At 38.0% G+C, this 23,411-nt stretch overlaps 2 protein-coding genes across 12 annotated transcripts; both read right to left on the reverse strand.

Moving 5' to 3' along the window:
• Positions 1–407: 407 nt before the first annotated feature.
• Positions 408–15,148, reverse strand: ANAPC4 (anaphase promoting complex subunit 4). 7 transcript variants are annotated; one of them, XM_015862654.2, is made up of 28 exons: positions 14,963–15,148; positions 14,275–14,380; positions 13,543–13,675; positions 13,377–13,451; positions 13,206–13,232; positions 12,815–12,859; positions 11,783–11,867; positions 11,286–11,396; positions 10,661–10,744; positions 10,321–10,407; positions 9,588–9,652; positions 9,450–9,492; positions 9,263–9,339; positions 8,742–8,842; positions 8,611–8,662; positions 8,268–8,323; positions 7,911–7,957; positions 7,121–7,177; positions 6,895–6,951; positions 6,189–6,282; positions 5,824–5,921; positions 5,267–5,328; positions 5,145–5,183; positions 4,949–5,050; positions 3,787–3,864; positions 3,000–3,170; positions 2,635–2,758; positions 408–2,228 (listed from the first exon to the last, which is right to left on the reverse strand). In XM_015862654.2, exons 1-28 carry the CDS (start codon positions 15,068–15,070, stop codon positions 2,019–2,021), a joined length of 2,394 nt encoding a protein of 797 aa, XP_015718140.2. In that variant the 5' UTR covers positions 15,071–15,148; the 3' UTR covers positions 408–2,018. The 7 variants fall into 7 exon arrangements, with proteins under 7 accessions (XP_015718140.2, XP_085401741.1, XP_085401740.1 ...); XM_085545615.1 differs by having other exon boundaries at positions 13,377–13,477; XM_085545614.1 differs by having other exon boundaries at positions 14,215–14,380.
• Positions 15,149–15,258: 110 nt separating this feature from the next.
• On the reverse strand, positions 15,259–23,404 carry ZCCHC4 (zinc finger CCHC-type containing 4). 5 transcript variants are annotated; one of them, XR_014945478.1, is made up of 13 exons: positions 23,294–23,404; positions 23,046–23,164; positions 22,050–22,132; positions 21,132–21,407; positions 20,652–20,732; positions 20,270–20,342; positions 19,472–19,643; positions 19,013–19,113; positions 18,239–18,360; positions 17,535–17,610; positions 16,966–17,017; positions 15,938–16,082; positions 15,259–15,489 (listed from the first exon to the last, which is right to left on the reverse strand). XR_014945478.1 is itself a non-coding variant. In XM_015862659.3 (13 exons), the coding sequence occupies exons 1-13, from the start codon at positions 23,382–23,384 to the stop codon at positions 15,348–15,350; spliced, it is 1,512 nt and encodes a 503-aa protein (XP_015718145.2). In that variant the 5' UTR covers positions 23,385–23,404; the 3' UTR covers positions 15,259–15,347. The 5 variants fall into 5 exon arrangements, 4 of the variants coding, with proteins under 4 accessions (XP_015718145.2, XP_085401753.1, XP_085401752.1 ...); XM_015862659.3 differs by having other exon boundaries at positions 19,493–19,643; XM_085545627.1 differs by having other exon boundaries at positions 19,493–19,643; positions 23,046–23,187.
• Positions 23,405–23,411: the final 7 nt, after the last annotated feature.

The following is a 23,411-nucleotide window of genomic DNA, read 5'->3' on the forward strand; positions in this document are numbered from 1 at the left end:
AGGAAGAAAAGGCACAGCCCAAAGGCCCAGAAAGGGGACTACATAAGCCAAATGGCATAAAAATAGAAGGAAAACTGCAATAAATCTTCAAAAGAGTTAGAAATACCACACTTGCAAAAGAAGCAGAAATAAGAAAAGCAGCAGCAGTAGCTGAATCTTAATGGATCTAAAGATTAGTATTACAAAGAGCAGACTATGGGCCGGTTGCTGAGAATATGTATTTACTACAATACTATCAAGAAAGAATGAGAACTCATTTGCAGCAGAAAAGAGCTGAAAGAACATTCAGTTAGCATTAAAAAAAAGGATGAAGAAGAGTGACAAGTGAGTCCCACCAGGTCAAGACACCACCAGTATCCTCAAAAACTGAATCAAACGTTTCCCCTTTGAAAAGAAAGATGCGTAGGCACATTACTTATGCATTTACTATGATAGAAATAAGATAGCAAAATTATGACAAAGTTTGACAGAAGGAAAGGGCAAGACATTCAGAAGTACCCTCTTAAACTGGCACATTTGTATCACATTACTGGGAAAAGCAGAAAGTATGAATGTACTTTTTCAAACCAGAAACAAAGTTATCATTCACTCAAGTATATCCAAGACTGGACTAGGACGGCCCACATAATAAGTCCAGGGAGATTTCTAAAGAGCAGGTCCCTGTGAAATAGGATACAGCTATTATTAACACAAATTTAGAAACAACCATGGGCAGGGCAGATCACATTTTCATGTGCTGGTAGACCAAAGCAACTTAGCAGAAAACACAGCAAAATAATTGTTTGCAAGCACTCCAGCGTGACAATTCCTAAAGCAAATTCAAAGGCAAAAGTTTCCAGGAGAACCTTAAGGCCAAGCTCGACTTGAATTGGTCCAGTAGTTGCAGCAATTTCACATCACGAACAACTGATCTACATGGAAAATGCACAGCACACCTGAATAGGCGTTCCTGCCACTCCTGTCCCACACCTTCCTCGTGCCTTCAACCATTTGTTAGATGAGAGCACAGAACAGCCAGCAGCTTTCTAGGACAGTTACAAACAACAAATCTCTCTCAAACAACCTAAAAAGCTCAAAATGTACACTCAAAAAAAAAAAAAGAAAAAGTAACTTAAAAATGGCATATTTCAAAACAAGAGGATGAATTCATTAAAAGAGATGGTACAGTTAAGGCTCAAGCCAACTACTAGGCAACAATAAAAGATGTTAGATTTCTACACTCAGTCTCCAGCTCTTAGTGCTAGCATCGCACCACTCCTACATCAATATAGAAATCAGCAAGGAACATAATCCTGCTGAAGCCTGAACAGGACACACAATGCCACATCAAGTTAAAAGATATATTATCTTTTAGCTATTCATTACAAAAAACAAAAACAAAAACAGCAGGAGGAAAAATACAGGAGCAATTTTACACAAACTGGGCAGGCTGAGGTATCTGACAAAACACACACGTTGTGCTCTGAACCAAAGAACTGCACAAATGGAACAAATACTGTGTTACTGAGGACACAGATTTTTATCAGAATAGCTTTTGAAAAGTATTTAAGTTGCTAACTTTTGGTGTCCAGCTGGTTTTATGCTGATCTGCAAGCCTGTTGTTCTCCAGATGCACATTTAAAGTGTAACTATACAAGAAGTTTCTGTACCCCTCAGTAGAACACAAAGTCTAAAAAGGTAAGATTTTGGTCTGCAAAAATTAGGGTTTTGTTGCTTTCACAGACGCGCTCATTTTACCTTCAGAACAGTATTCAGGACTGATGAGGTTAACCATTAAAACTTCAGTTAATATTTTTTCTCCTCCACCTATAAAAAACTGCAAATAGAAACAGTTCCTACCAAATCACTGGGCCAAAAAAAATAAGACGAGCCTGTATATTGTAGAACATAGCTGGTCTTTGTTAGGAGGTAATACAGGACACACAACACGTTAACACTGCAGAGTAGGTACGGGAAACATCATCTCAGAAACCAGAAGTTAGATTTCAGTCTTTTCCCTTTACCAGGGAAAATCTGTGTCAAAGATTTGATTCATTTTCTTCAGACTCATCAGGTAGTTCTTCAGCTGATGCACCACACACATTTTCTTGGTTATCCACAGAGCAATTCGGCTCTTCAGGTTCCCCAGCTGCAATCTGAGTTGTTTCTTCTTCCTCCTCTTCTTCAACTTCTCCGTCATCCTCTACATCCATCTCAAACACTCTCACATGACGGAGATTTGAACTTAGCTATGGAAACATTAAGAAGTCTTGATTAATAAGTAATTAAAAAAGAACACAGATACCAATTTATGTATTGCCCAATAGCTCTGAAAATAGCCTTTATCTTCAAAATGAAGGTACCAAGGAAATTAGCAACTGCTTTATTGCTCTGCAGACTGTAAAGTAAAGCAAGTATATCTATTAATTGCTATTTAAATTTTTCCAGGTTATGTAATGAGACAGGTATGACTGTATTCTGACAAACTGATAATAGATTCTGAGAGAATAATTAATTTCTAAGAAGTGATAATCAAGAATTTTGTTTCTGTTAGCTTTATGAGGTTTACAAACTACCATCCTCTCTAGCTATAGAACATTTCCTGCCCCCCATCCCCCCCCAAGGCTTCTTCACAGATATGTGAACAGTACTTACCACACAGGAAACTTTTCTAATACCATTTACAGCAACATACTGAGCTTTCATATTCTCCAGCACTCTCCACTGACTGTCCAAGAAGACAGTACGTGTTGCTATCTCATCACTTTGCTCATCCAACCTGCAAGAAGAGATGCACAAAATGTAAGAAAATGGCAGTACTAAAAGAAAAACATAAATCCCAATCAGTCTCAGTTGTTTTGTTTTGTTTTGTTTTTTTATTCTGAAGATAATGTCTATACTTAGACAGAAGCTTGGCATCTGTGACCTTTGATCAACGTATCTCTTCACTACCACTTACAAGAGCCCTATTACAGTGGCCAAGACTGGTTTGAACTTGTTTTTAATATTGCCTGTTCCACCTTTTAGTAGAGTCCCAGATGAATTCCACTTCTTGATCCTCATCTGTGTATACTGAAGATAAAGGCAGCTGGGCCAAGATTCTCTCCTTCCCCTCTTGTTCCACACTCTCCTTCAGAACTACAGTTACAGTTTCATCGTCATAAAAATGTGCATCTAAACAACTGTAGCACCTGTAGGAAATAAAACAGTGCCTATATCTTAGTAAGCAATAAGGAATAAAAGTAATCACAGAACAAAAATATTTCTATGCTGCACAGCATTCAAGTTCATAAGTATTCATTAGTTAGCAGTGAGCTTTACTGTAAGCAATGAAAAGGTCAGTTGTGCAACTAAGACACTGAATGCTAAAAGCTGTAACATAAAGGACACTGAAGGACAAAACTTAATAGAAATCTTTTTTCTTCCCATTTCAGTTGAAACATATAGAACAGTTAACACAAATACCAAGGAAAATTCAGGAACATAGCTGGTGATGTTGAGGGCCATCAGTACCACATCAGGCCTTCCTATATCAGAAGCATGAACTTATTTTGTCATGACTTCTGAGATGCCTTCGTTCAGGAATATAAAATATCATTCTATCTTATTTCAAGATTACAGATATAAGAAAAAGTTGTCTCCAACCAACTGTGTTTCCAGCACATGTACCAATGTTCAGCTTTTTGACTAGAAAACAAAGTTTAATTGACCTTAAGTGCAAAATAACTCAATAGTCTCAAGCTGTACCAGGGAGATTAAACTGGACATTGGGAAGAATTTCTTCATGGATCAGTTCAACATACTGACCTGGAGTCTGAGCTCTCATTTATACTGTTGTTCAAGAAGTTTCCAAACTCTACTGCAACAATTCCATTACCGACAGACCTAACGGACAGAGATCATTATCTTGGTGACATTTCTTTCCATCTAGAATCTCAAAGAGCAACTGCAGTATAAAATGCTGTAAGCCCATCTGCCTTATGCAGTACATGACTACATCCCCAGATGATGTAACAAGTGGATAGAAAGCTTTGGATTTCTCTTGCCTCTCAAGCAAAATGTGACTAAAGGAGCCAAATGGGAAAGTCCTTCTGAGTTGTGGGATGTGGTTATTTGTTGAACTCTCAGCCCAATTGACCAGTTTCAAGTCCATTAAGTTGCTTGTTATTTGCATCTGCAGAAAATGAGTTAATACTGTCTAAGATACCAGTGAGGAAAAAAATACAATGGAAACATAAGCTCTCAGCTGGAAACACAGATATATTTCCACCATGTGTTCCCTTCAGCAGTAAAACTGTTCTAAAAATTCTCATCCTGTCATAACTCATCATCTCCTTAAATTAAATGACACACATTATAAAAATCACTATTTTATGGAGAAGAATTTTTGTTGTTTTCCATATGGAGGTCATGTCAGCGATATGACTGACAGAACGCACCATAAAATACTGTATCAGCACCACTGGACTGTAACAACTGCAGCTTGAGTACAGAAACTCCTGAAGGTGCAAAAATGATATCCCAAAGAGATGTATTTGTTGAACCTAGCTGTCCACCCACCCCATTTTACCCCAGTGTTTTAAATAACAGGCTATAAGGAGTTAATTAAAGAATAATATTTTCAGCAAGACAAATCAACACAGTAAGCCTGATTCTCTCCAAGTTTTCTTAGTTCACAAAGAGTAATACAGTGAGAAACAAAACTAAGGGAATCTGATTTTTTTTCTCCTGAGCCTACAAACATCCTGGATGTTTCAATCAGATTTTCGGAGTTCAATATGAATTCCAACAGTAGTTTCCCATTGCACCTCCCAGTGCCTTCCACTCTAATGAGCTCTCTAGTACCCTGGAAGGACTGTGCTCATACTGCTCAATCTCTTGTTTTGCAGAAAAAGTTCAAGTTGCAACTGTCTCTATACATATGATACATCTCACAAACCATCCTCCTTCCCTCCCCTCTTTTTCATACCTGGAAGTATCTGTGTGTCTCCTCAAAATATGTATTTTAGAAATAGAACCTTCTAATATGGTAAAGAGAACATAATGTAGGTTGGATGTTTTGTCGTTCCACCTGTGATAGTAGGTGAGGAAACAGGACATGAAAAGTTAGAACATATTTTAAGAACAGGTAAATGACACACAACAAGAAATAACAGCATACTTACAGAAACGGTAGTTTAAATAATTGAGGTGAGGAATCTTCACTGAAAAGGAAAAACAAAACAAGAGTACAGAATACTATTATAAATTCGTGCAACTGAGCTTCAGAAATAATGTTAAAATATACCTTTGAGAAGTTTTGTAGAGAGACGCACAGAAAGCTTGACGCACTGACTTTCCAATCACATCCTAACAAATATAATGAAAAGAGCAGAGAAAAAGCAGGTTACTCATGATATATCCCTTCTTAAAAATACTAAATCAATAAATATATAAAAAGAATAAAATCCAAGTGTATTTGAAAGAAAAGTTCACAAATATTTATACTGAAATAACCATCCCTAATACAAACACTGTCAATTAATGCACCTATTTCTTCAGAAGATTTAGACTAACATATTATCAACTCATCAGTTATCTAACCTGTAATTTGTATTTCAAGTTATTTAATGTTAAAATAGTTCTCATCAACGCACAAGGTAACCAGAATGCATAGAAAACACAAAACAAAAAACACTCCATTGAGTTTAAGACACTCAGTAGTGGTTAAGCTGGAATGCATGTTACTACCTACAGCATAGGCACTCAAAGGTAAAAATTAAAACTTCATGCTACACATGACTACTATCTTCAGTTGACTGCTACCCCTAAAAGAAAGTTATAATTTACACAAATTGAACTTACAGCTGGCTTTTGTAAACACTGGTCAATGACTTCTTCCATTTGCCTTTTGACAAAATGCAGTGATTTCTCAGGATAGTAGGGAAACAAAAGTGGACTTTCTGCAAACAGATAAAGCTCATTATAAAAATTATAGGTCTATAAAAATATACTACACAGCTACTAAAGTGACAGACTGGAGTAGGTCCAGGAGGGCCAGTAAGATGTTCACAGGACTAGAGCACATGGTTCAGAGGAGAAGTTAAGGGCCATTTATTTTATTCCACCCAGATGAGCATCATGAAACTAACTCCTAAGCATGAAAAAAAAGAATACTCATAAGTTCTCCATATACCTTTGATTCACTGTTTTACTTGAGCACACATTACCTTTAAGATGAGTACTATTTTTAAGAAAGTGAAACCACTGGTTTCCTTCTGTATTTGGTGGTGATACAAGGTCTTCATCTTCATCTTTCAAGTACTAGAAAAGAAACAGGCATTCATAAGTCTGCAAATTTAGAACAAGCAATATTAGAGCTCACTTCCAACAGTTTTATCACAGCATTATCACAGAATTGTAAGGATTGAAATGGATTTTGGGAGAGGTCCTAGCTCCACATTGTCTCTCACAAATTTAACACTCCTTCTAAATATAACATATCTACACTTAAAATACAATATTCCACTCCCTCTAGGAATAAATAAGAAATCAAGTATTGTTTAATATCATATAGCACCACTTCCATATGGAACTAATTTTCAAACAATCCTTGAACACAAACACTTAGAAGTCCAGTGACTAACAACATAAAGACAGTGAGCAGATTCTAATTTTGCACTACTATTGCTGGCTGCAAAGAGATTTCACCCTTCTTCTAAAATACTGCACATGTAAAGAAAAACTATAAAGTGTTTTAATTTTTTTCTTCTTCTAACAACAAAGAAGATGACAATAAACTCCTTTTACTGTCACTGGAATGCACAACACATAGCAGAAGGGACAGAGAAGAAAAGTGAGCACAACTTTAAAAGCTTTTCCATCTAATGATTTTCTCTGCTATTCCCTCCTTCAGTGTATTCTCTAGTTCCTTACCTGGCCAACCCTCTCCACATTGAAGTATTTTCCTTTGCGATTGTAAAGTTCTGGTGCCTGTAAAAAATTAATGCAACAAAACCAAAATTTAAACCCAAAGTGACTAATAAATAAGGTACAAAAAGATGATGGATTATTTATTTAAAATTGTTCCTATTCAATTACTAGCAGCAAATATAAAGTAATGAAGTACCACTGCTGAACTCAGTAAACCAGAATGACATACCTCATTGAAGTGTTCAGTAAGAAAATCCGCAACAAACGTGATATCTTTTTGAGTCATCTAAAACAAAACAAGAAAAGAAAAAAAGAAAAAAAAAATGGAGCAAGGGGAAACAAAGTCTGAGAATTACACTAAGTAAGCACAGAATGCACGTTCTGTAGGCTGAACAAGGCCAGTGCATTGCTGCTCACAGGGCAAGTACTGAAGCCCCTTCCCAGTTGTAGACCCTCTGTTGACATCTGTCCAGTTTATTCATATTTGTATTGTACAGAAGGGCCTCAGACTGGAGAAAGTATTCTAAATATGATCTGACAAGTCCTAAATAAGGGAAGTTATCATCTCTCTTGGCCATTATACTGTCAGAACAACCCTGGTTACTCTAAGCTGCCCTTTGTTGCCTGAGTCCACTGCTGGTTCATGCTCAGCTTGCCTCCACCAACATCCACAGACTGACCTCCTCCCAGCTAACTAGGGCTGTGCTGCTGCTGCAGATTCTTCCCTGGGAGTAAGTTTGTATTTTTTCTTGTTGAAACTCAGGTGTTCCCTATCATCATATGACTTCAGTCATATATGCTGCACTAAAAAGAGTACTACTAAAAGAAAACAGGAACAGTTCTATATGAGAGACAGTACATTAATGTGTTAGTGTGAATGTGCAGCCATCAGCCTTCTCAAAGAAATGGCACAGGCACATGCTTTAAGTTCTGGAACAAAATATACATTTTTAATCTTGCCCTTTAAGTCAAGCAGAATACAAAATATACCACCACTAATGACAAAATGTTATTACTACCTTGTTCAGCTCTGGAAGCACATGATCTTCTGACATCCTCAACATGGCTGAGGAGGAAAAACAGATATTCTTAATGCACTAATGTTTTTTTTTTTCTTAATGTTCTTAGTTTTCCATTGCTATATAATACGATGCTGCTGATAATATAGGAAGGATTCATTTGTCAAAAGCTAAAGAGTCTGGAAAGAACAGTTACAAACTGTGACTGAAATTAAGCTTTACTTGCCCTATTAAATTGCAAAAGATATCTAAGATAGTAATAAGCAGATGGATATAGCTAAGATTGGCTTAGTTAATTGTTGGCATTATGGCATTTACAAAACAGATACCAAATACTGACTACATTTTCAAACTTACCAACATACAGCCATCGAAAAAATGCTTTGAAGTTTTTCATACTACTGTCAATAACTCTGCAGAAGAAACAAATACCAACAAATTACCAAACCTAAACGTCACAAGCAGTTGCAGGTTTAAATTCTGTATTTGTTATACAGATATGTAAGTATTATTGACCTCTTAGAAATGCCAAATGCGTCCATCCCTATAAGACTCATGTTGGCATGCAAGTCTATGAGATGCATGCAGCAAGACAAGAGTTCACCACCAACAGAGGAGTCATACCCAGCCACCCTTCTCTGCCCCCAAGCCACATGCTTTCTCAATAGCCACCTGAAAATTCTTCAGACTTTATACTTACTGAAGCAGCTCATTTGCTTTCAGGATGAAAGAACCGACAGCAGTAGTAGCCTCTGTGAAGAGAGCAAGTCATTGCTAATATGCTTACAGAAGTGAAATGAGTGTGGTTAAGTAGGGCACATGCTACTGTACCTTCAATTCCAGATGCATCTAATCCCAGAGACTCATATTTTTGTTTCCATAAAGCCATTCCTTTCAACTCACTCAAGTAGTATAACAGTGCTTCTGAGCCACTAGGAAAGTAAAGCAAAGAAACAATCTTGTGGTCACAGTTTGATAACTCTACTTCACTGTAAACCACGTTTTTATCTTTTAATGGGCAAAGTGGAGAACTTTATAAAATCACCTGGAATATAAGAGTTAAGAATGCATTATGACTTTGCAGAAAAGCAAACATTGTCTTTGTAATTTTAACCACCACACAACATTGGGGAAAATTTCCTATAAAAATACCAGGCAGAGATATATAGCTTATTCACCATGGAAATTGCTCAAAATACAAGCTCCCATGAGTAAATTAGTACATTGTGTATTGCCACGGTATCATACAAAAAAATCCATATATAAAGAACCACTCATTCTGTGCCCAGTCTTTTAGCAAAGTACACAATATGCCACTTAATCTAAAATTTATTGGACATTTTGTGACTCACCTCTGCAAATGACTTATAACCAATTTTTGTATACTGGAATAGGAGGACTCTATGGACTGACCAAGCTTTTTTAAACCCTGTTAAAAAAGAAGTATAAGCATATAATAATGTTTTCTTAATGTAAATGAGCGGTGATTAAAAGATACTGAAATGCATAGTTCTAAGATGTTAAATAATATTAACATACCTTTACTGTCAGTTGGTTCATTAATAATGCCTGCAGTTCCAGGCTGAAAAGGGACAGGAAGAGAAAACCAAATATGCTTTCATTTTGTATTTTAGCATCGAATGCAAATGCATACTCAGATAAAACAACAGTAACTACCTTGCTTTGCCCCATAACAACAGCTGCATAAACTCATCCTGAACAGAAGTGGTTGTATTCTTTTCCTGTCAGCCAAAATGATTGAAATAGATTGGTAAAGAGATTACATTCAGCCTACTAAATAGCATCACAGATACCTCAAACCAAGTACAATATAAAACCCACCCTTACTGAATGCTGAAATCAGACTACTGATCTTTGGAAATTCCATTCAATTCAATGATTCAAGTTCAATATTTTCAATTATTTTCAGTTGTAATACTCAGGAAAAATTCTAAGCAGTTTCCATCATCAAGAATCTATGTTAAAAATAAATACATTAATTACTTGATTCAATTAACAGCCAGCCATGCACACAAAATAGATGCAAATATATGATCTGATATATATGCTCCATTGAGTCAGTGATGGGCTGCTGCTCAACATTTACAGTAGTCAGTTTATCAGTGACTGAAGTACAAAGAACACAACCTTAAACAGAAAGCAACTGTTCAATAGCTGTGCAAGCTGAAAAATATCATTTTTAAATAACTTAGAATAAACAAAATGAAGGAGTATCACAATGCAATCACACTTGACTGTACTCAGATATCTGCACCATCACCTCTGAACTTAGAGACTGCTATCTGGAGGCCTTAAATAAACAGCATTAAGATAATACACTGTGTAGTTAACACAACAGCAGACATACTACAGAAACAGTTTTCCAAGAGAGCAGTTAATACTGTAATACCTGCACAAATTTTGTTAGCCGTGAGTCCATCTGCATCAGTATCTCTTCCCATGCTTCACACATGCACGTCAATGACAACTTTATATACTGCAATACAGACACTAAAATTAGCCTCACTCCCTTTTTTCCCTATTAGTATATATTAAGTAGCTGAATGTTATTACACAAAGGGAAGATATATACTACAGACATTGTATGACATTTATTATCAATTTTTCAAGCTAGAGCTCCACATTTACTTAAAACCAACAGAAGTTCCCTACTAGAAAAATTTTACTTCCTCTAAGAATATTGAAGCCTCTAAGATTTGAGATATAAAGATGTTATGACAAAACTGTACCTGTAACAGAGTTGAAATGTGAGTAAACTTCCGGGCCATTCGAGTTACCTCAGGTAAATAATTTGATAACAGACTGGTGTCCAGCTATAACAAACAGAACAGTTAACAGATCATTTGTTTTTTAAAGAGTTTCAGGTTACAGAAATAAAAGCCCAGATGAAGAGGACTCACAGAGAAACTCAGTATTTCTCGTTTTCATTAAGTTGATTTTAGGAAGAAAACAGGGCAATTAGTATTTTAATCTACCTAGAAAAGCTCTCAAGAATGGTTCTAATTTTGGGGTTCTAACAGCAAGAGTTTGAAGGATGACTGTTCTGGATAGAATGGACGATGAACAGAACGGCTGTTACACCTCTGTGTGAATAATGAAGAAATACAGAGCAACTGTAACTGAATAAATGAATGTTATATTTAAAGAAGTATTTTATCAGAAGGCCTCAGAGCGTTACAGCCAGTCTCATCTGTGAGACTGCAAGCCAATGCAATAAATCTAAAAACTAAGTCAAGGTGTATTTCAGAAAGGCTGAAAACGATAATTGTAGGATTTTCCTGCAAATAATGGAAAAGCGATAAAGCTTGGTGAAAGAAAGTAAAAGAAAGAACATTTTAAAATTACTTTACTTGCCTGAAAATAAGTTATCTCTGCTTCACTGTCAGGAGAGTCTTGTATTTCTGCAATAACCGATAGTGATTTCAGATCACTAGATAAACAGAGTCCACGACAAGAACCTGCCACCTGAAGGATTCCAGTTTAAATGTTAATGAAATGCTGGATTTTTCCCATATATATTTACTGCTGTAACACACTCACATACAAAGCAGGCTGTGTTCAATGATGTTTAAAAACCAAGTGGAATTTTGTTCAAGAACGAATTTACCCCTTTTAACATGGATTAGCATTGAGCTTAGTTACTTCTCAAACAAGATGTTAAAATCACCACTTAGAGTTGGAATGTCTTTCCAGCAATAACCACACAACCTTATCCAAGGAAGTAATTATTCCTTCCTGTAAAATTTCAACTATCCGGTTTCAGTTACAAGTAAACCTAGAGATGCATTATTTCATTCAATTCAGCTGCAGTTTGGTATATACTGAAGAAAAAACTACAGAAGCAAACATACCTCAGTTACTGTAGCAATCTTGAACATTCCATATGCATAAATTTCAATAAACCCAGAGCTGCCACCAAGGACAAGAGCATTAAGCCTACAAAAACAGAACATGTGCTGATGAGTATATGAAAATAAATAGACAACTTTTTTTCCTAAGCTCTCAGAAGTCAGTTTTTATTGCATACAGATGTCATTCTTAATATTTAATATCCGTTCCTTTTACTAAAGCAAATACTGTGCTGTTGTCTACAACCCAAGGAATTTTAAAACCAAATGAAAAAATATTACTAGCTTGGATTTGGTTGATGAGAACTGCATCTAGCACTTACAGGGGTGTCACAGTCACTCAGTGGGCCTCCTCAGTAAAACCTCAGCAGAAATAAAATGATAAAACAGATACAGCAGAAAAAAAAACAGCCACAAACAACAGCAAAAGAAACAGAGACCCAGTTCAAAAAATAGGATCATGGACAAACAGAAGTGTGTCTTCTGATCACTTACTAAAATCAATTTGCTACACAACGACTCAAAAAATGCTTTCCTATGACCTCTCGCTTTTTGTCTGTGTTTGAAAGATCACACTTTGCACAGGGAGACTGCCTGCCACATCACAAGCACTCTACAAAGCCAGTCTCAGTCTACTAAACTATGTATCCTCCAGGTGTTCCTCACATTTCCTAATATGAGATGTTTATTTTAAAGCACTCATGGTGTCTCCAAGACCAGCTTAAGTAATCCATACAAGATAGCCTTTAAGTGTGCCTCAAGAAATCTTCCAAGGAAGAAGATATAGCACTGACAGCAGCTGATTATAAGGTAGCCTGACAATCCCTTTAAACCAAGGAGAAAAGATGTAAATTGATGGAGACTTCAGGATTTTTTTTAGCTTATTCCTTGAACTTCATATATGAAAAAAAGAAACATTCCACACTCCCTCCAGAACCCTTAAAAACTGACTATGAATAACTTAAATTCAAGCCTCTTTGTTATTTTAAAGCTAAAAATAAAGAAACAAAAGAACAACGTGCAAACGGAATTTACCTTACATCACCCAGAAGCTTCATAATCTCATCTGACTTTTCTTCACTGAAAATATGAAACATATGGATGCTTTTTAGCTACTTTGTCTCAATTACAGAAAGCAAACAAAGTAACTCAGAGGGTGGTGGCACACTGGAACAAGTTGCCCAACCCAAGAAGGTTGTGGATGCCCCATCCCCGGAGGCATTCAAGGCCAGGCTGGATGTGGCTCTGGGCAGCCTGGTGTGGTGGTTGGTGACCCTGCATATAGCAGTGGGGTTGAAACTAGATGAGCATTGTGGTCCTTTTCTACCCAGGACATTCTATCATTAAATGAAACCCCTCCAAGAAGCCAAAACACCCAAACCCCTAAAAAAAACCAAACAAACGAAAAAAGATGTCAGTTTCTTACCTGAAAATTTTTGCAGTGGTACTATAACTGAAAAAGAAAACAAGATCAACCAAGTTGAATTACAACAAGCAGATGTCTAATTCAAAGCACCAGTAGAGTAGTGAAGATCAATAACCAGAACAACAGCAAGCACAACTTACATCTTCCCAGGCTTGCTAGTTTAATGCTTACTTTTTTGGTAGTGCTGGTAATTTGGGCAAAACGAGATTTGCTTCATCCTCAGCATTGTAAAAAGAAGTGAGAATGCTGAAAAAGAAATGACATCGCCTTAGCTACTCAAACGGTAAAAAGTTAGTGCTACATGGCCCATAATTTACTTGCTGTTTTTCAGACCCACCTGCTCTCTGCGGTTACTTCCATCCAGTGCATGTAAGTAACGGACAAGTTCACTGAGAAGGAGTGCAAGCTTTCAGGTTTTTCTACATCACACAGAATAATCCGCTTGGTATCAGCAAGGCCAAAAGCCAAAACTAGAAAAAGATGAGTAAAATGTATAAATAACCAACATGCAAAATGTTGTGCTTTATACTGAACTAAAAAACAACACACATTCATAGTCAATCACTGCACTGTATTTGCCCTTTGCCTGTTTACACTACTTCCAAATGCTCATTTAAAACATGCATATTAGAATGAGGGCTGGTGATCCCACCATATTTTTAAGTGGAATATTTAAGTCAAAAGCCCAATCCCACAATTGTTTACTTACATGCTGCATCAAACACAATTCTAACACAGTCCTGTTCAGAAAACTTCTCTCTATTCTTCAAGTAAATTCTCTATTTCATATGAAACTATTCTGCTTAGTCAGGAACAGGAATCATTGCTACACCTTGAGAAGCAGTATTTAGGATGTAAGTTCACCTTACAATTACTTCTTGCAATTGCTTTCAACAGTGCAACCTTCCCAATTATTTTTAATAAACATACATATAATTAACCCATCCTCTTCTTCAAATACAGTCTACTTAAAGTTTCCTTCTCAGACAGAAGGTATCATCACCACAACCTTCACTGACTTCCAATGGGATTTTTATTGCCGCATGTCATAGCATATACTTGACATTACTTTTGCCATCTGGCCTCCAAGCAAGAGCAGTCACTTCTTTTCCTGTGTTTTCATTTGGAGGCAAACTCCAAACTCGTTGAAAGTTTGCAAGCCGATGAAGTAAAACCTACAAAGCGCATTTAAGACAGAAAAACAAGAACACTGTTTTAAATAATACCATTAAAATCACTGTAAAACAATTTAAGTTGCTATTTCTTACCATTCTTTACTAACTACTATTATTTAATAAGTCCTTCTCCTAGAAGACGTTCCACTCCTACATGGTTTAAGAGATCACCACACTGTTTACTGTAGAGCAATACAGAATAAACTGTGCCCTGTGTAAACCTAGAAGCCTGTAACCAACAAGGGGTTACCCACACTTCTGCAGCAAAGACAGTCTGAAAGCACATGATCTTTCAGCATGCATGATCACACGCAGCAGTTCTGAGAAGGATAAAATATATACAATTTTAGAATGCCACTGATACAGGCAATGAGAGCATCATTAGTGAACTCAACAAGGCTGGAGCATCTCGTCAACTGTGAAGAAAGGCTTGAAGGAACTCTGCACGTTCAGCCTGGAGAAGGCTCTGGGGAAATTCACTGCAGCCGACCAGTACTGGCCAACAAGATGGGGAGGGACTCAAAGAGCGACTCGAACAGCACAACGCCGCAGCTCTCCGTGCCAGCCCCGCGCCGCGCTCACCTCTCCCGCCCTGTTGGCCAGAGCGATGAGGTCCCTCTTGGGGGACCACGCCATGACGACCACCTCCTGCGGCAGCTGCTTCTCCCCGACCTGCCGGAAGGCGGGCATGGCTGCAGCCTCCGCTCACCGGGTACGGCTGCCTCCCGCCCTCCGCTGCCGGCTTCCGGAGGTGCCGCTTCCTGCTCCGGGGCGGAGCGGAACAAGGCGCGTTAGACTAAATCGTCCTGCTATGCGAATGGATGGGAAGGAGTTTGCAGGTTGGTTCCGGTAACGATGCCTAACGTAAAGGACCGTCATTTCAGTTTGGATCAGGTTTTATTTTGAACGTTGACATCAACATTTGTAGAAAGGCTGGCCATAATATATATATATGAACAATGTTGTATCAATTAGTCCCATCTTTTTTCTTCTTTATCCTCCTCCTGGAGAACACGGCGTGCTTCATGGCCCATCTTCTACAGACACCCAGCTTTGCCTTCCTTAGATTTCTTACAGTTTTCTGTCTTTGCTTTCTGCCTTTTCCAGCTCTGTGAAGAAAGAAAAGAACATAAGGATTACAATTAAATGGTGACTGGACTTCTACGTTTGCAGGTATTTCATACGAGTTGTGCATTTACCTTACAAGTACTGTCCCAAGGCCTGCCAGCTTAGGATATAATGCCATCGGCTGTTCCTAAAATCACCCATTTCACTGCCATTTTTTGTTTTTCAGTTATTACTTACACAGCATTCACCTTTACATGGATATAAGAAACTTCAAAAACACCCCTAAGTGCAAAACAGCACACGTGGACTTTTGTGCCGAGTATGTATCCTCCTTTCTGTATGCACAATCCAGTAACACAGCAAGTGGACAACAGTTTAAGCTGACAGCACACAAAGCCCCATATTATCCCTTCCTAAAGCATTTCCACGAGCTAAGATCACTTCTCATCTGAAACCTCTTCCATTACAGCAGCACAGTATTGCACTTACTGGTGAGTTGTTCTGGTGCGGGAGAGGCTGGGACAGGAGCTGCGTTTGTGACCTGCCTTGCCACAAACAAAGCAGCCCACATCAGTCTGCTCACAGCTGTGGTTTTCCAGAGCACAGCAGTTGCATTTGGTACAGTGAAACCAAGCTGCAAAATAAACGACATGGTTTTATGATCTTTATAAGGTTCAGAATGATCTTCCTGAAGTTGAATTCTAAATACGGGCTGGTTTACCAGGTATTTTATTGTCTTCTACGTTTTCAGAGATGTGTGTAAGCAGTTTCTAATCCTTTATTTTATCTGATAAATATTCATTACAGATACTGTGTAAGTATTTGGATATAATGGAACTACTTTACCATTAGAACTTTTATCCTGTATGGGATCTTAACACGAAGAACAACCCATACGTTAAAATGGATTTACAAAGATGCAAATTCTATATTGACAACAAAATTGACTGCTCCAGCTATTTAAACACAGCTATAAATACGACTGCATTTGTGTATGAAACGTAACTTAATAATGCTCTCAGAAATATTTCCACAATTGAGTGAGTTTATAGTTCTTACAAAAAGCTTTACCAAATTAGGAAACGCTTATATGACAAATCTAGATATTACACTTTTCCCTTTAGAAATATAGGTAAGATTTAGTATGCCTTGACAAGGGATATTTCCACTGTGTGCAAATGGGATAACTGAGTTCCTTACAGCAACTTGTGTGACACTGACATTTTTCCTTTACTCCACATCTTCTGCATGATCCCATTTGCCCCGTCCTTGGAGGTGGTGTTCAAGACCAGGTTGGATGGGGCCCTGGGCAACCTGATCTAGTAAAGGTGTATGTTTGGTGGCCCTGCCAGGCAGGGGGGTTGGAACTTCATGATCCTTGAGGTCCCTTCCAACCCAGGTCATTCTATGATTTTATTTATTTTCGAGTATATTTACTTCTCTAGTCTGTCAGCTCAGTTTCTTCAGACTACCGTTTAAGTGTACTTTTATTTAGGTAAGTATTTTTCTGTACTTACAGGGTTTCACGCATTTCTTGCAAAGAACACAATGTTTCCATCGCCTGCCATCCTACAATTAAAGGGTGAAAAAATGCACTGTTTGTTTTTAAGAGACACTGAGTAGCTCCTAAAACCGATCTACTGATGCAGGATACCCACTGCTTACAGAACCGGATCTCGCGGGGAAATGACCACAGCTTAAAGACTGTAGTGCTGAGAATCTGAATCTATCACAGTAAAATGGCTACATTTGGAAGTCAGTGTGTTCAACAGCTTCCAACACATAAGGAGAAACAAACCTGTTAACAGGTCACTGATGCATAAAGGATGGCAAAAAGTGGCAAGTAGGTAACTCTTCCAGTCCTCTCTCCAACACAAAAGAATCAGGAAATAGAAATTAATTTCCATTAAGTTATATGTCCAGTGAAGACAACCAAATTAAATTGTCTGGGCTTTCCCAAAGAAATCAGTATCATAATAGTTTTTGGTTTTTTTTTAATCAGAGCAAATATAATAGAATCTATTAAAACTACTGTCACCCAAAAGAAGATTGCTGCTAATATCCATCAAGAAGGCAAAATACTTACTTTTGATGTACATGAATTGCATATTTCACAGTGGTGGTTGCCAGAACTAACATATCGCTGACAGATAGCACAAAACCTGGAAGAAATGGAATCCTGAGTGCTTTGCTCCAGAAGCAAAATGAATGAAATTATACATGTCCAACAATAAATACAGGGATTGAAAAATCACTTGGGTAAATTAAATATGGTTTTGATTCATAAGCCTCCACTTTGGCCCACAGCTTCATAATCATTTAGACACGATACACAAATAGTAAAAATCCAGGTGCATGAATTCAAAAGGGCAATATCAAAAATGAAACACCAAACCAAACTCTGCAAAATGAGTTTAATCAGTAAAATGCATTTGTCCCTGATACTTCTTAGTGCTCACATTATTAACTAGTGTCTCAACCAAGCTGACTGTTTGGGATTGCTGTAGATCTCCATCTCCCATGAGCATACACAGTTCCTATAGCTTAGCTGAGGAACCCCTTCATTCCTCAACAGAAATGTAAACTCCTTATAAACGCCCAACTGCCCTTCACACTGCTTATGACACATGTGACCTTAGACTACAACAGTGAAATGTGCTTGTGAACCTGGTATCCAAAAGTCAGGCACAACACTACTAAGCAGGACATCCCAAAGTCCTTTAAAGCCTTCATGCCCTAAGAACAAGGGCACTCTTTCCAGTCACTCCCTTGACTTCGAACTCAACTTACCTGTACCCCTCTTCTGCAGGAAGTACAATCACCTTCGGGGACAGATTTGTGAAGATACGGACAGGGGACTGTCTGCGACCTGTTTTACCATGTTTATACAGTGCATGATTATCATAATCTACCTAGAGAAAAAAAAACAAAACAGTTTTTATAAAGAAGCATTAAGCTTCTATTTGCATGTTTGTTCTCTTTATATGTGTCTTATGAAACTGTCATTTAAATCTAGAAGACACTAACCTCAAATCAGATTACGAGTTCTACACCAAGTATTCTGTTTCAATTCCTTTTAGATTTTTGAAACCATAATACACTTCAACCATCCTGTTCTACTTCTTCCTTTTAACTCTTTTGCATGGGCTATCTGGGATAATATTTCAGTTGTTTAACACTAAAATGCAACCCGTTATTAACAAAACAAAACTGTACTGCTTGTCTTGTCTGACAGGACAAGAGCTGATGTGCATCTTCAGCTATGCACATATTTAATTTAATTAGTGCAAAATCTACCCTGAAAACATTTCAAAAGAAAAGAGATGATGGACTGGTGATAGAAGATGTAAAGGTATGTAATGAAGTACAGGAGTGTGTGATAATGTTATCAAAGGTATAACTTCACCAAATGAGCATCACAGAGTTTGCAGTACCTCCAAGACAGTGAGAAGTCCAAGAAGGCCCAGCCACAGATAAGTGCTGCCATTATATCCACTTTCATTTATATTCCTGCTCACACTGCACACAACCAAAATTCAGCAAAATCACTGCGCTTGGTCATACCTGATAATCCATCATACTGAAACTTGGGAAAAGTTCAAGAATACGGGACTCAAAGAAGTATGGAAATATCCAGAACATGGGCATCTCTTGGTCCTTATTACCTAGTGATAAAAAGGCTTGGATGTATATTAAAGAAAAACAATGTATGTGAAGCACGAAAAATTTACACTAAGTGTTCTGAATCCATAAGCATGCATATGTACACTACACTAACCATAATAACTAGTTCCTTTAGGGGACAGGAAGCTTTTGGCATATTTACATTCACAGGGCTGTAAGTTCCACTTACCCCAGACAAGTCTTGTCACATGCCTGGGTTGCTAAGAAGTGGTACTGTGCTTTGACCAGTTATTCTTCTCTACCCTCAAAGTCCACTTTAATTGTGAAGTGGTTTTGTAAAAATAAGCATTTAAGAGAGACTTAAATATAGCGTACTTCTTAATTAGAAGCTTAATTCACCTATTTATTTGTAATACATGCCTCCTTTTTCTGTATCCTTCCACATCGCCATCAGTTTTTTAAAACTAGAAGCCAGTGCTTCCACTAAACCTCCAAATGGGGGATCAGTCACCATAATTACTCTTTCATCTTTCTCTTCATGTAAGAATTTCCTACAGGTTTCATGTGCAGCCTGTAAGAAATAGGGAGGAATACAGATTTAAGAAGTGTAACATAAAGTCTTAAGATCTGCAAAACTTTATTTAGCAATATAAAATAAATATAAGTGAGTGAGGATACTGGGATAAGTGCTTTGAGAAGAGTGCTTAGATTTAGATTAAACTATGATCCTCTATTAAAAAAAAAAAAGTTTTAGACCTTTTGACCTTACTTGGCTGGAATAGACCAGGAAAACCTTCCCTCTCAAGTATCGGTGAACAAATACTGTGGCATCACATTGGTGTGGTTTATGAAGGCTGGGAATAAAACAATTCTGTGGTAGCAACACAGGGCTGGCCTATACTCACATAAGGCAACAACTCACACCAAACTGCCATTTTAATAAAAGAAACATTAAGCTGCCTAAGTAACATTGGATATCATGTTCCTAACAAGACGCTTTGTCTTTGAATCAAGTGGGAAAGAACTACTGAAGATGCACTGGTGTTGTTCTTTTTAATTTCCAGTACTGCTGACCATTTTTATCTCATGACAGTTGACTTCTAATTAGTCATCTAGACTAGCCAGTACTTTCTTACCAAGTTGTGCATCAACAACATGTATTGCTTCCCAAAGCATTCAAGAAATACTTGTCCTTACCTCTCCACCAAAAAAATAATGATTAAACATGTTGTAGTGGCAGAATTCATCCTCTGTGTAAAACTGTGAATACCTGTAAAATAAGTTTTAACAATAATAGAAAAATATGAGTATCTTCTTGCTTGCTCTAAAGGGCATTAACATTGAAAACAAGGCCTTTACAAAGATAACATTTTTGAGTTCCAATTACTGAAAACATAATAATGGAAACTATTAAGAACAACTATTTTTCCTCATAACCCAGCTGTCACTACCATTAGGGTGCAGAAGTGAAAATGGAGAGACAAGAAATGGAGGATAACCACCAATTCATCTTTTAAAGTAATAAGAAACCAAATCTTTGCACATACCCTTTAGACACACAACATTTATCAGAACCTACCTGAAGTCAATGTCTAGCAGAAGGCTTCTAACCCTGAAGTTGTCTTCTTGTGATGCTTTTGACTGGATCATTTCATGAAGCCTGAAGCATAATCAGAACGAAGAAAGGTAAGATATAACCACCATCTCCAGAAAATACCTTGCAATACAAGAATGTCTGGTACTTTACTAAACCTAAAACTAAACAGATAAAGAAAATGGAGCAATTTGGCCAATATTTCAAGTTAGAAAAATATGATGGCCCTAAAAGATGGTAAGTCAGCAGAGATTAAAGGATCACCACAAAAATCTCAAAAACATAATCTAAGTAACTCAATGTCACTTTGGTAAGAAGAATTAGTATGACATTTAAAAACCAGGTAGATGGGTGAGAGGGAATTTAACTGATATGCAGCTACAGTCTTCTTGTGTGTCTTGTTCCCATTAGGTGCCTGGATACCGCCAACCAATTAAAGCATAATGAACCTCTTATTATACATACCTAGGTGTTCCAACAGATAGCACTCGTCTGAATCCTAGTGAAATAATAAGGTCCAGTAGAAACTGGCAACTTCTGTCTGCAAATAAATACTGTGCATTTGTTTTTTTATTTTCTAGTGGATACAGAAGTTGACTGGGACTTCTTAACTGGGCAGCGGAGATGTCATACAGGAACTGATGACTCGAGTGTTTTTCCCATTCATCTGGCAATAGCAATTGCTGGCATTCCTGACAAAACCTCCTCTTCAGTAAAGGCAAGAGAACAAAATTCTTGTATCTATAAGCATAAAAGACAATTTTGAAAAAGTTTCTATAAAAGAAACAAAAGGAGATACAAAATGGGTTTCATGTTTTCAAGACATTTACAGAGACAAGTAGTTTAAGCTGCTTTTGCAAAACTCCAGTAACTATGTGGCAACAAAGTAATATTTATGAAAAAAAATGTTCATAGGACTTTTTAAAATCTCCCCTAAAAGCAAGTAAGTAACGCACTGGTCAAAGACATTGAGAGTCCCTATCAAATAACTAGATTACAGAGTGAAGAACACATCAGCTATAAACATACAGGACTACTTGCTTGTACATAGCTCACAAATTATTGTTCCTATACCATCTTTGCAAGTCAGGAGTAACTTTTTGAACTTGCACTGCTACAGACCTGCTGTTAACACATTAAGAGAGCTAACATAAGGAAAACTGTAGTTATGAAAATAAAAAGGCGCAGTCCCTGAGTTGAAAGCATCACATTCTACTCAGACATTTAATGCTATTTACACTTTACAATCTTTTCTTATTTTTCCATATACCTCTGGCATGTTTTCATTTTCCAAAGAATCCTTTAACACTGTGCCTTTATACAGAGCCTCTCAACTTCCATAAGACTCACTTTTACCAAAGAAAATGCTCTTAGCAACAATACCTTTCCACATTCTGTCTGTGAGTACAAGGTGGCTGATGACTTCTATTATATTCTTCACGCGTTGCAAGCCTAGTCTGTGATACCTGTAAAATTTATGTACATAAGAAGTTAAAAAGCAGTAAATTGAATCTCAGGATTAAACAGAATGAGTGTATCAAAGGTCTCGTGCTTCAGCTCCTCTGCTCAGGAAAACTGCTCCATTTGTGGGGTTCCTGGCGGAGAGTAACAAACATGACTACAGCTTAGTGGCATCTGCACAGTATTCTCTATCTGAATTCAAACCACACAGCAACAAATAAATTCAAGAATAAAGTTTCTTGACCACATGTAACACAGAGGGAAGAGTCTCAAAATGTGCTTATGATGAACAAAGAAATGGATGTATTGTCTGTTAACATGTTCCTACAGTTGATAGAATTCCCTCTGAAAAAACTATCCCACATGACTGACAGAAACATTGCTGAAGACTTTTGTGCACCATTATTTAAACACACACCAGCCCTTTGCTGAGGCTGTGCCTTCACTCCCACAAAACACACTTGTATCATAGCTGACAGTATCAAAACATTGGCACAGAACTGATGGATCCGACCCTCACTTCCCTGTCTGTGCACTGCACAATGTCTGCTGCATCCACCCAGTTTTCTCTGCCTGTACTGCAGAAGATGAGGACCTCCCAGGGTCAGAACTATATTTGCTCAGCATTGCACCATGCCTGCAGAAGTCACAATCCCAGCTCAGTGCTGTCTTGGTAACACACTGACAAATGTCACTTCAGCTCAACATGTGGGCAGCTCTCTTTGAAAGGAAACACCTTATAACCTGAAATACCTTCTCCTCACAGAAAGCACTCCACCACCCGAACACTGTTAGAAAGCACTTACAGAACAGTTACCACAGATTTCCAGAACATTTATATTTTTTCAGTTTTATGTTAAAGAGTTAAACAAACCAAACCCTAACGCACACCTCATCACGGCAGCAGCCCTCGCTTACCTTCTCATCCGCCCACTGGAAGAATTTACAATCCTTTCTGTCCCTACAAGCCGAACAAGCATAGAATCTTCTCCCTTCCTCTTTTCCTTGGCTTGTCTTCACGAACAGGAGAGCAGGACCTAACGACAGGATGCCCACAGACCTGCTTTATGCCTCCCTGGCTCCCCCAGGAGCTGCGGCCACCCACCTCTCGGCTGTGAGAGCCCCCGGCCGGCCCCGCTCCTCCATCCCTCCCGAGTGCTGCTCACCGTGCGGACAACACGGAGCGCCGGGCACAACGCCGAGCACAACCAGCCCGCCCGACCCCGCGCCCGCCGCCACCTCAGCGCCGGCCGCCATGTTGATACCGCCTTCCCAGCAGCCCTC

This window comes from Coturnix japonica, chromosome 4 (assembly GCF_054131305.1).
Source record: "Coturnix japonica strain WE chromosome 4, WE-NBRP24, whole genome shotgun sequence".
Taxonomy (NCBI): domain Eukaryota; kingdom Metazoa; phylum Chordata; class Aves; order Galliformes; family Phasianidae; genus Coturnix; species Coturnix japonica.

Coding starts and splice junctions, on each gene's coding strand:
- ZCCHC4 (XM_015862659.3), bottom strand. CDS start 23,384: ATGGCGGCCGGCGCTGAGGTGGCGGCGGGCGCGGGGTCGGGCGGGCTG. Junction 22,133..23,045: donor TCCAGTGGGCGGATGAGAAG/GTAAGCGAGGGC, acceptor TAAATTTTACAG/GTATCACAGACTAGGCTTGC. Junction 20,733..21,131: donor CTATCTGTTGGAACACCTAG/GTATGTATAATA, acceptor ATTATGCTTCAG/GCTTCATGAAATGATCCAGT.
- ANAPC4 (XM_015862654.2), bottom strand. CDS start 15,070: ATGCCCGCCTTCCGGCAGGTCGGGGAGAAGCAGCTGCCGCAGGAGGTG. Junction 12,860..13,205: donor ACCACTGCAAAAATTTTCAG/GTAAGAAACTGA, acceptor TCATATTTTCAG/TGAAGAAAAGTCAGATGAGA. Junction 3,865..4,948: donor AGACACACAGATACTTCCAG/GTATGAAAAAGA, acceptor TCTGTCCGTTAG/GTCTGTCGGTAATGGAATTG.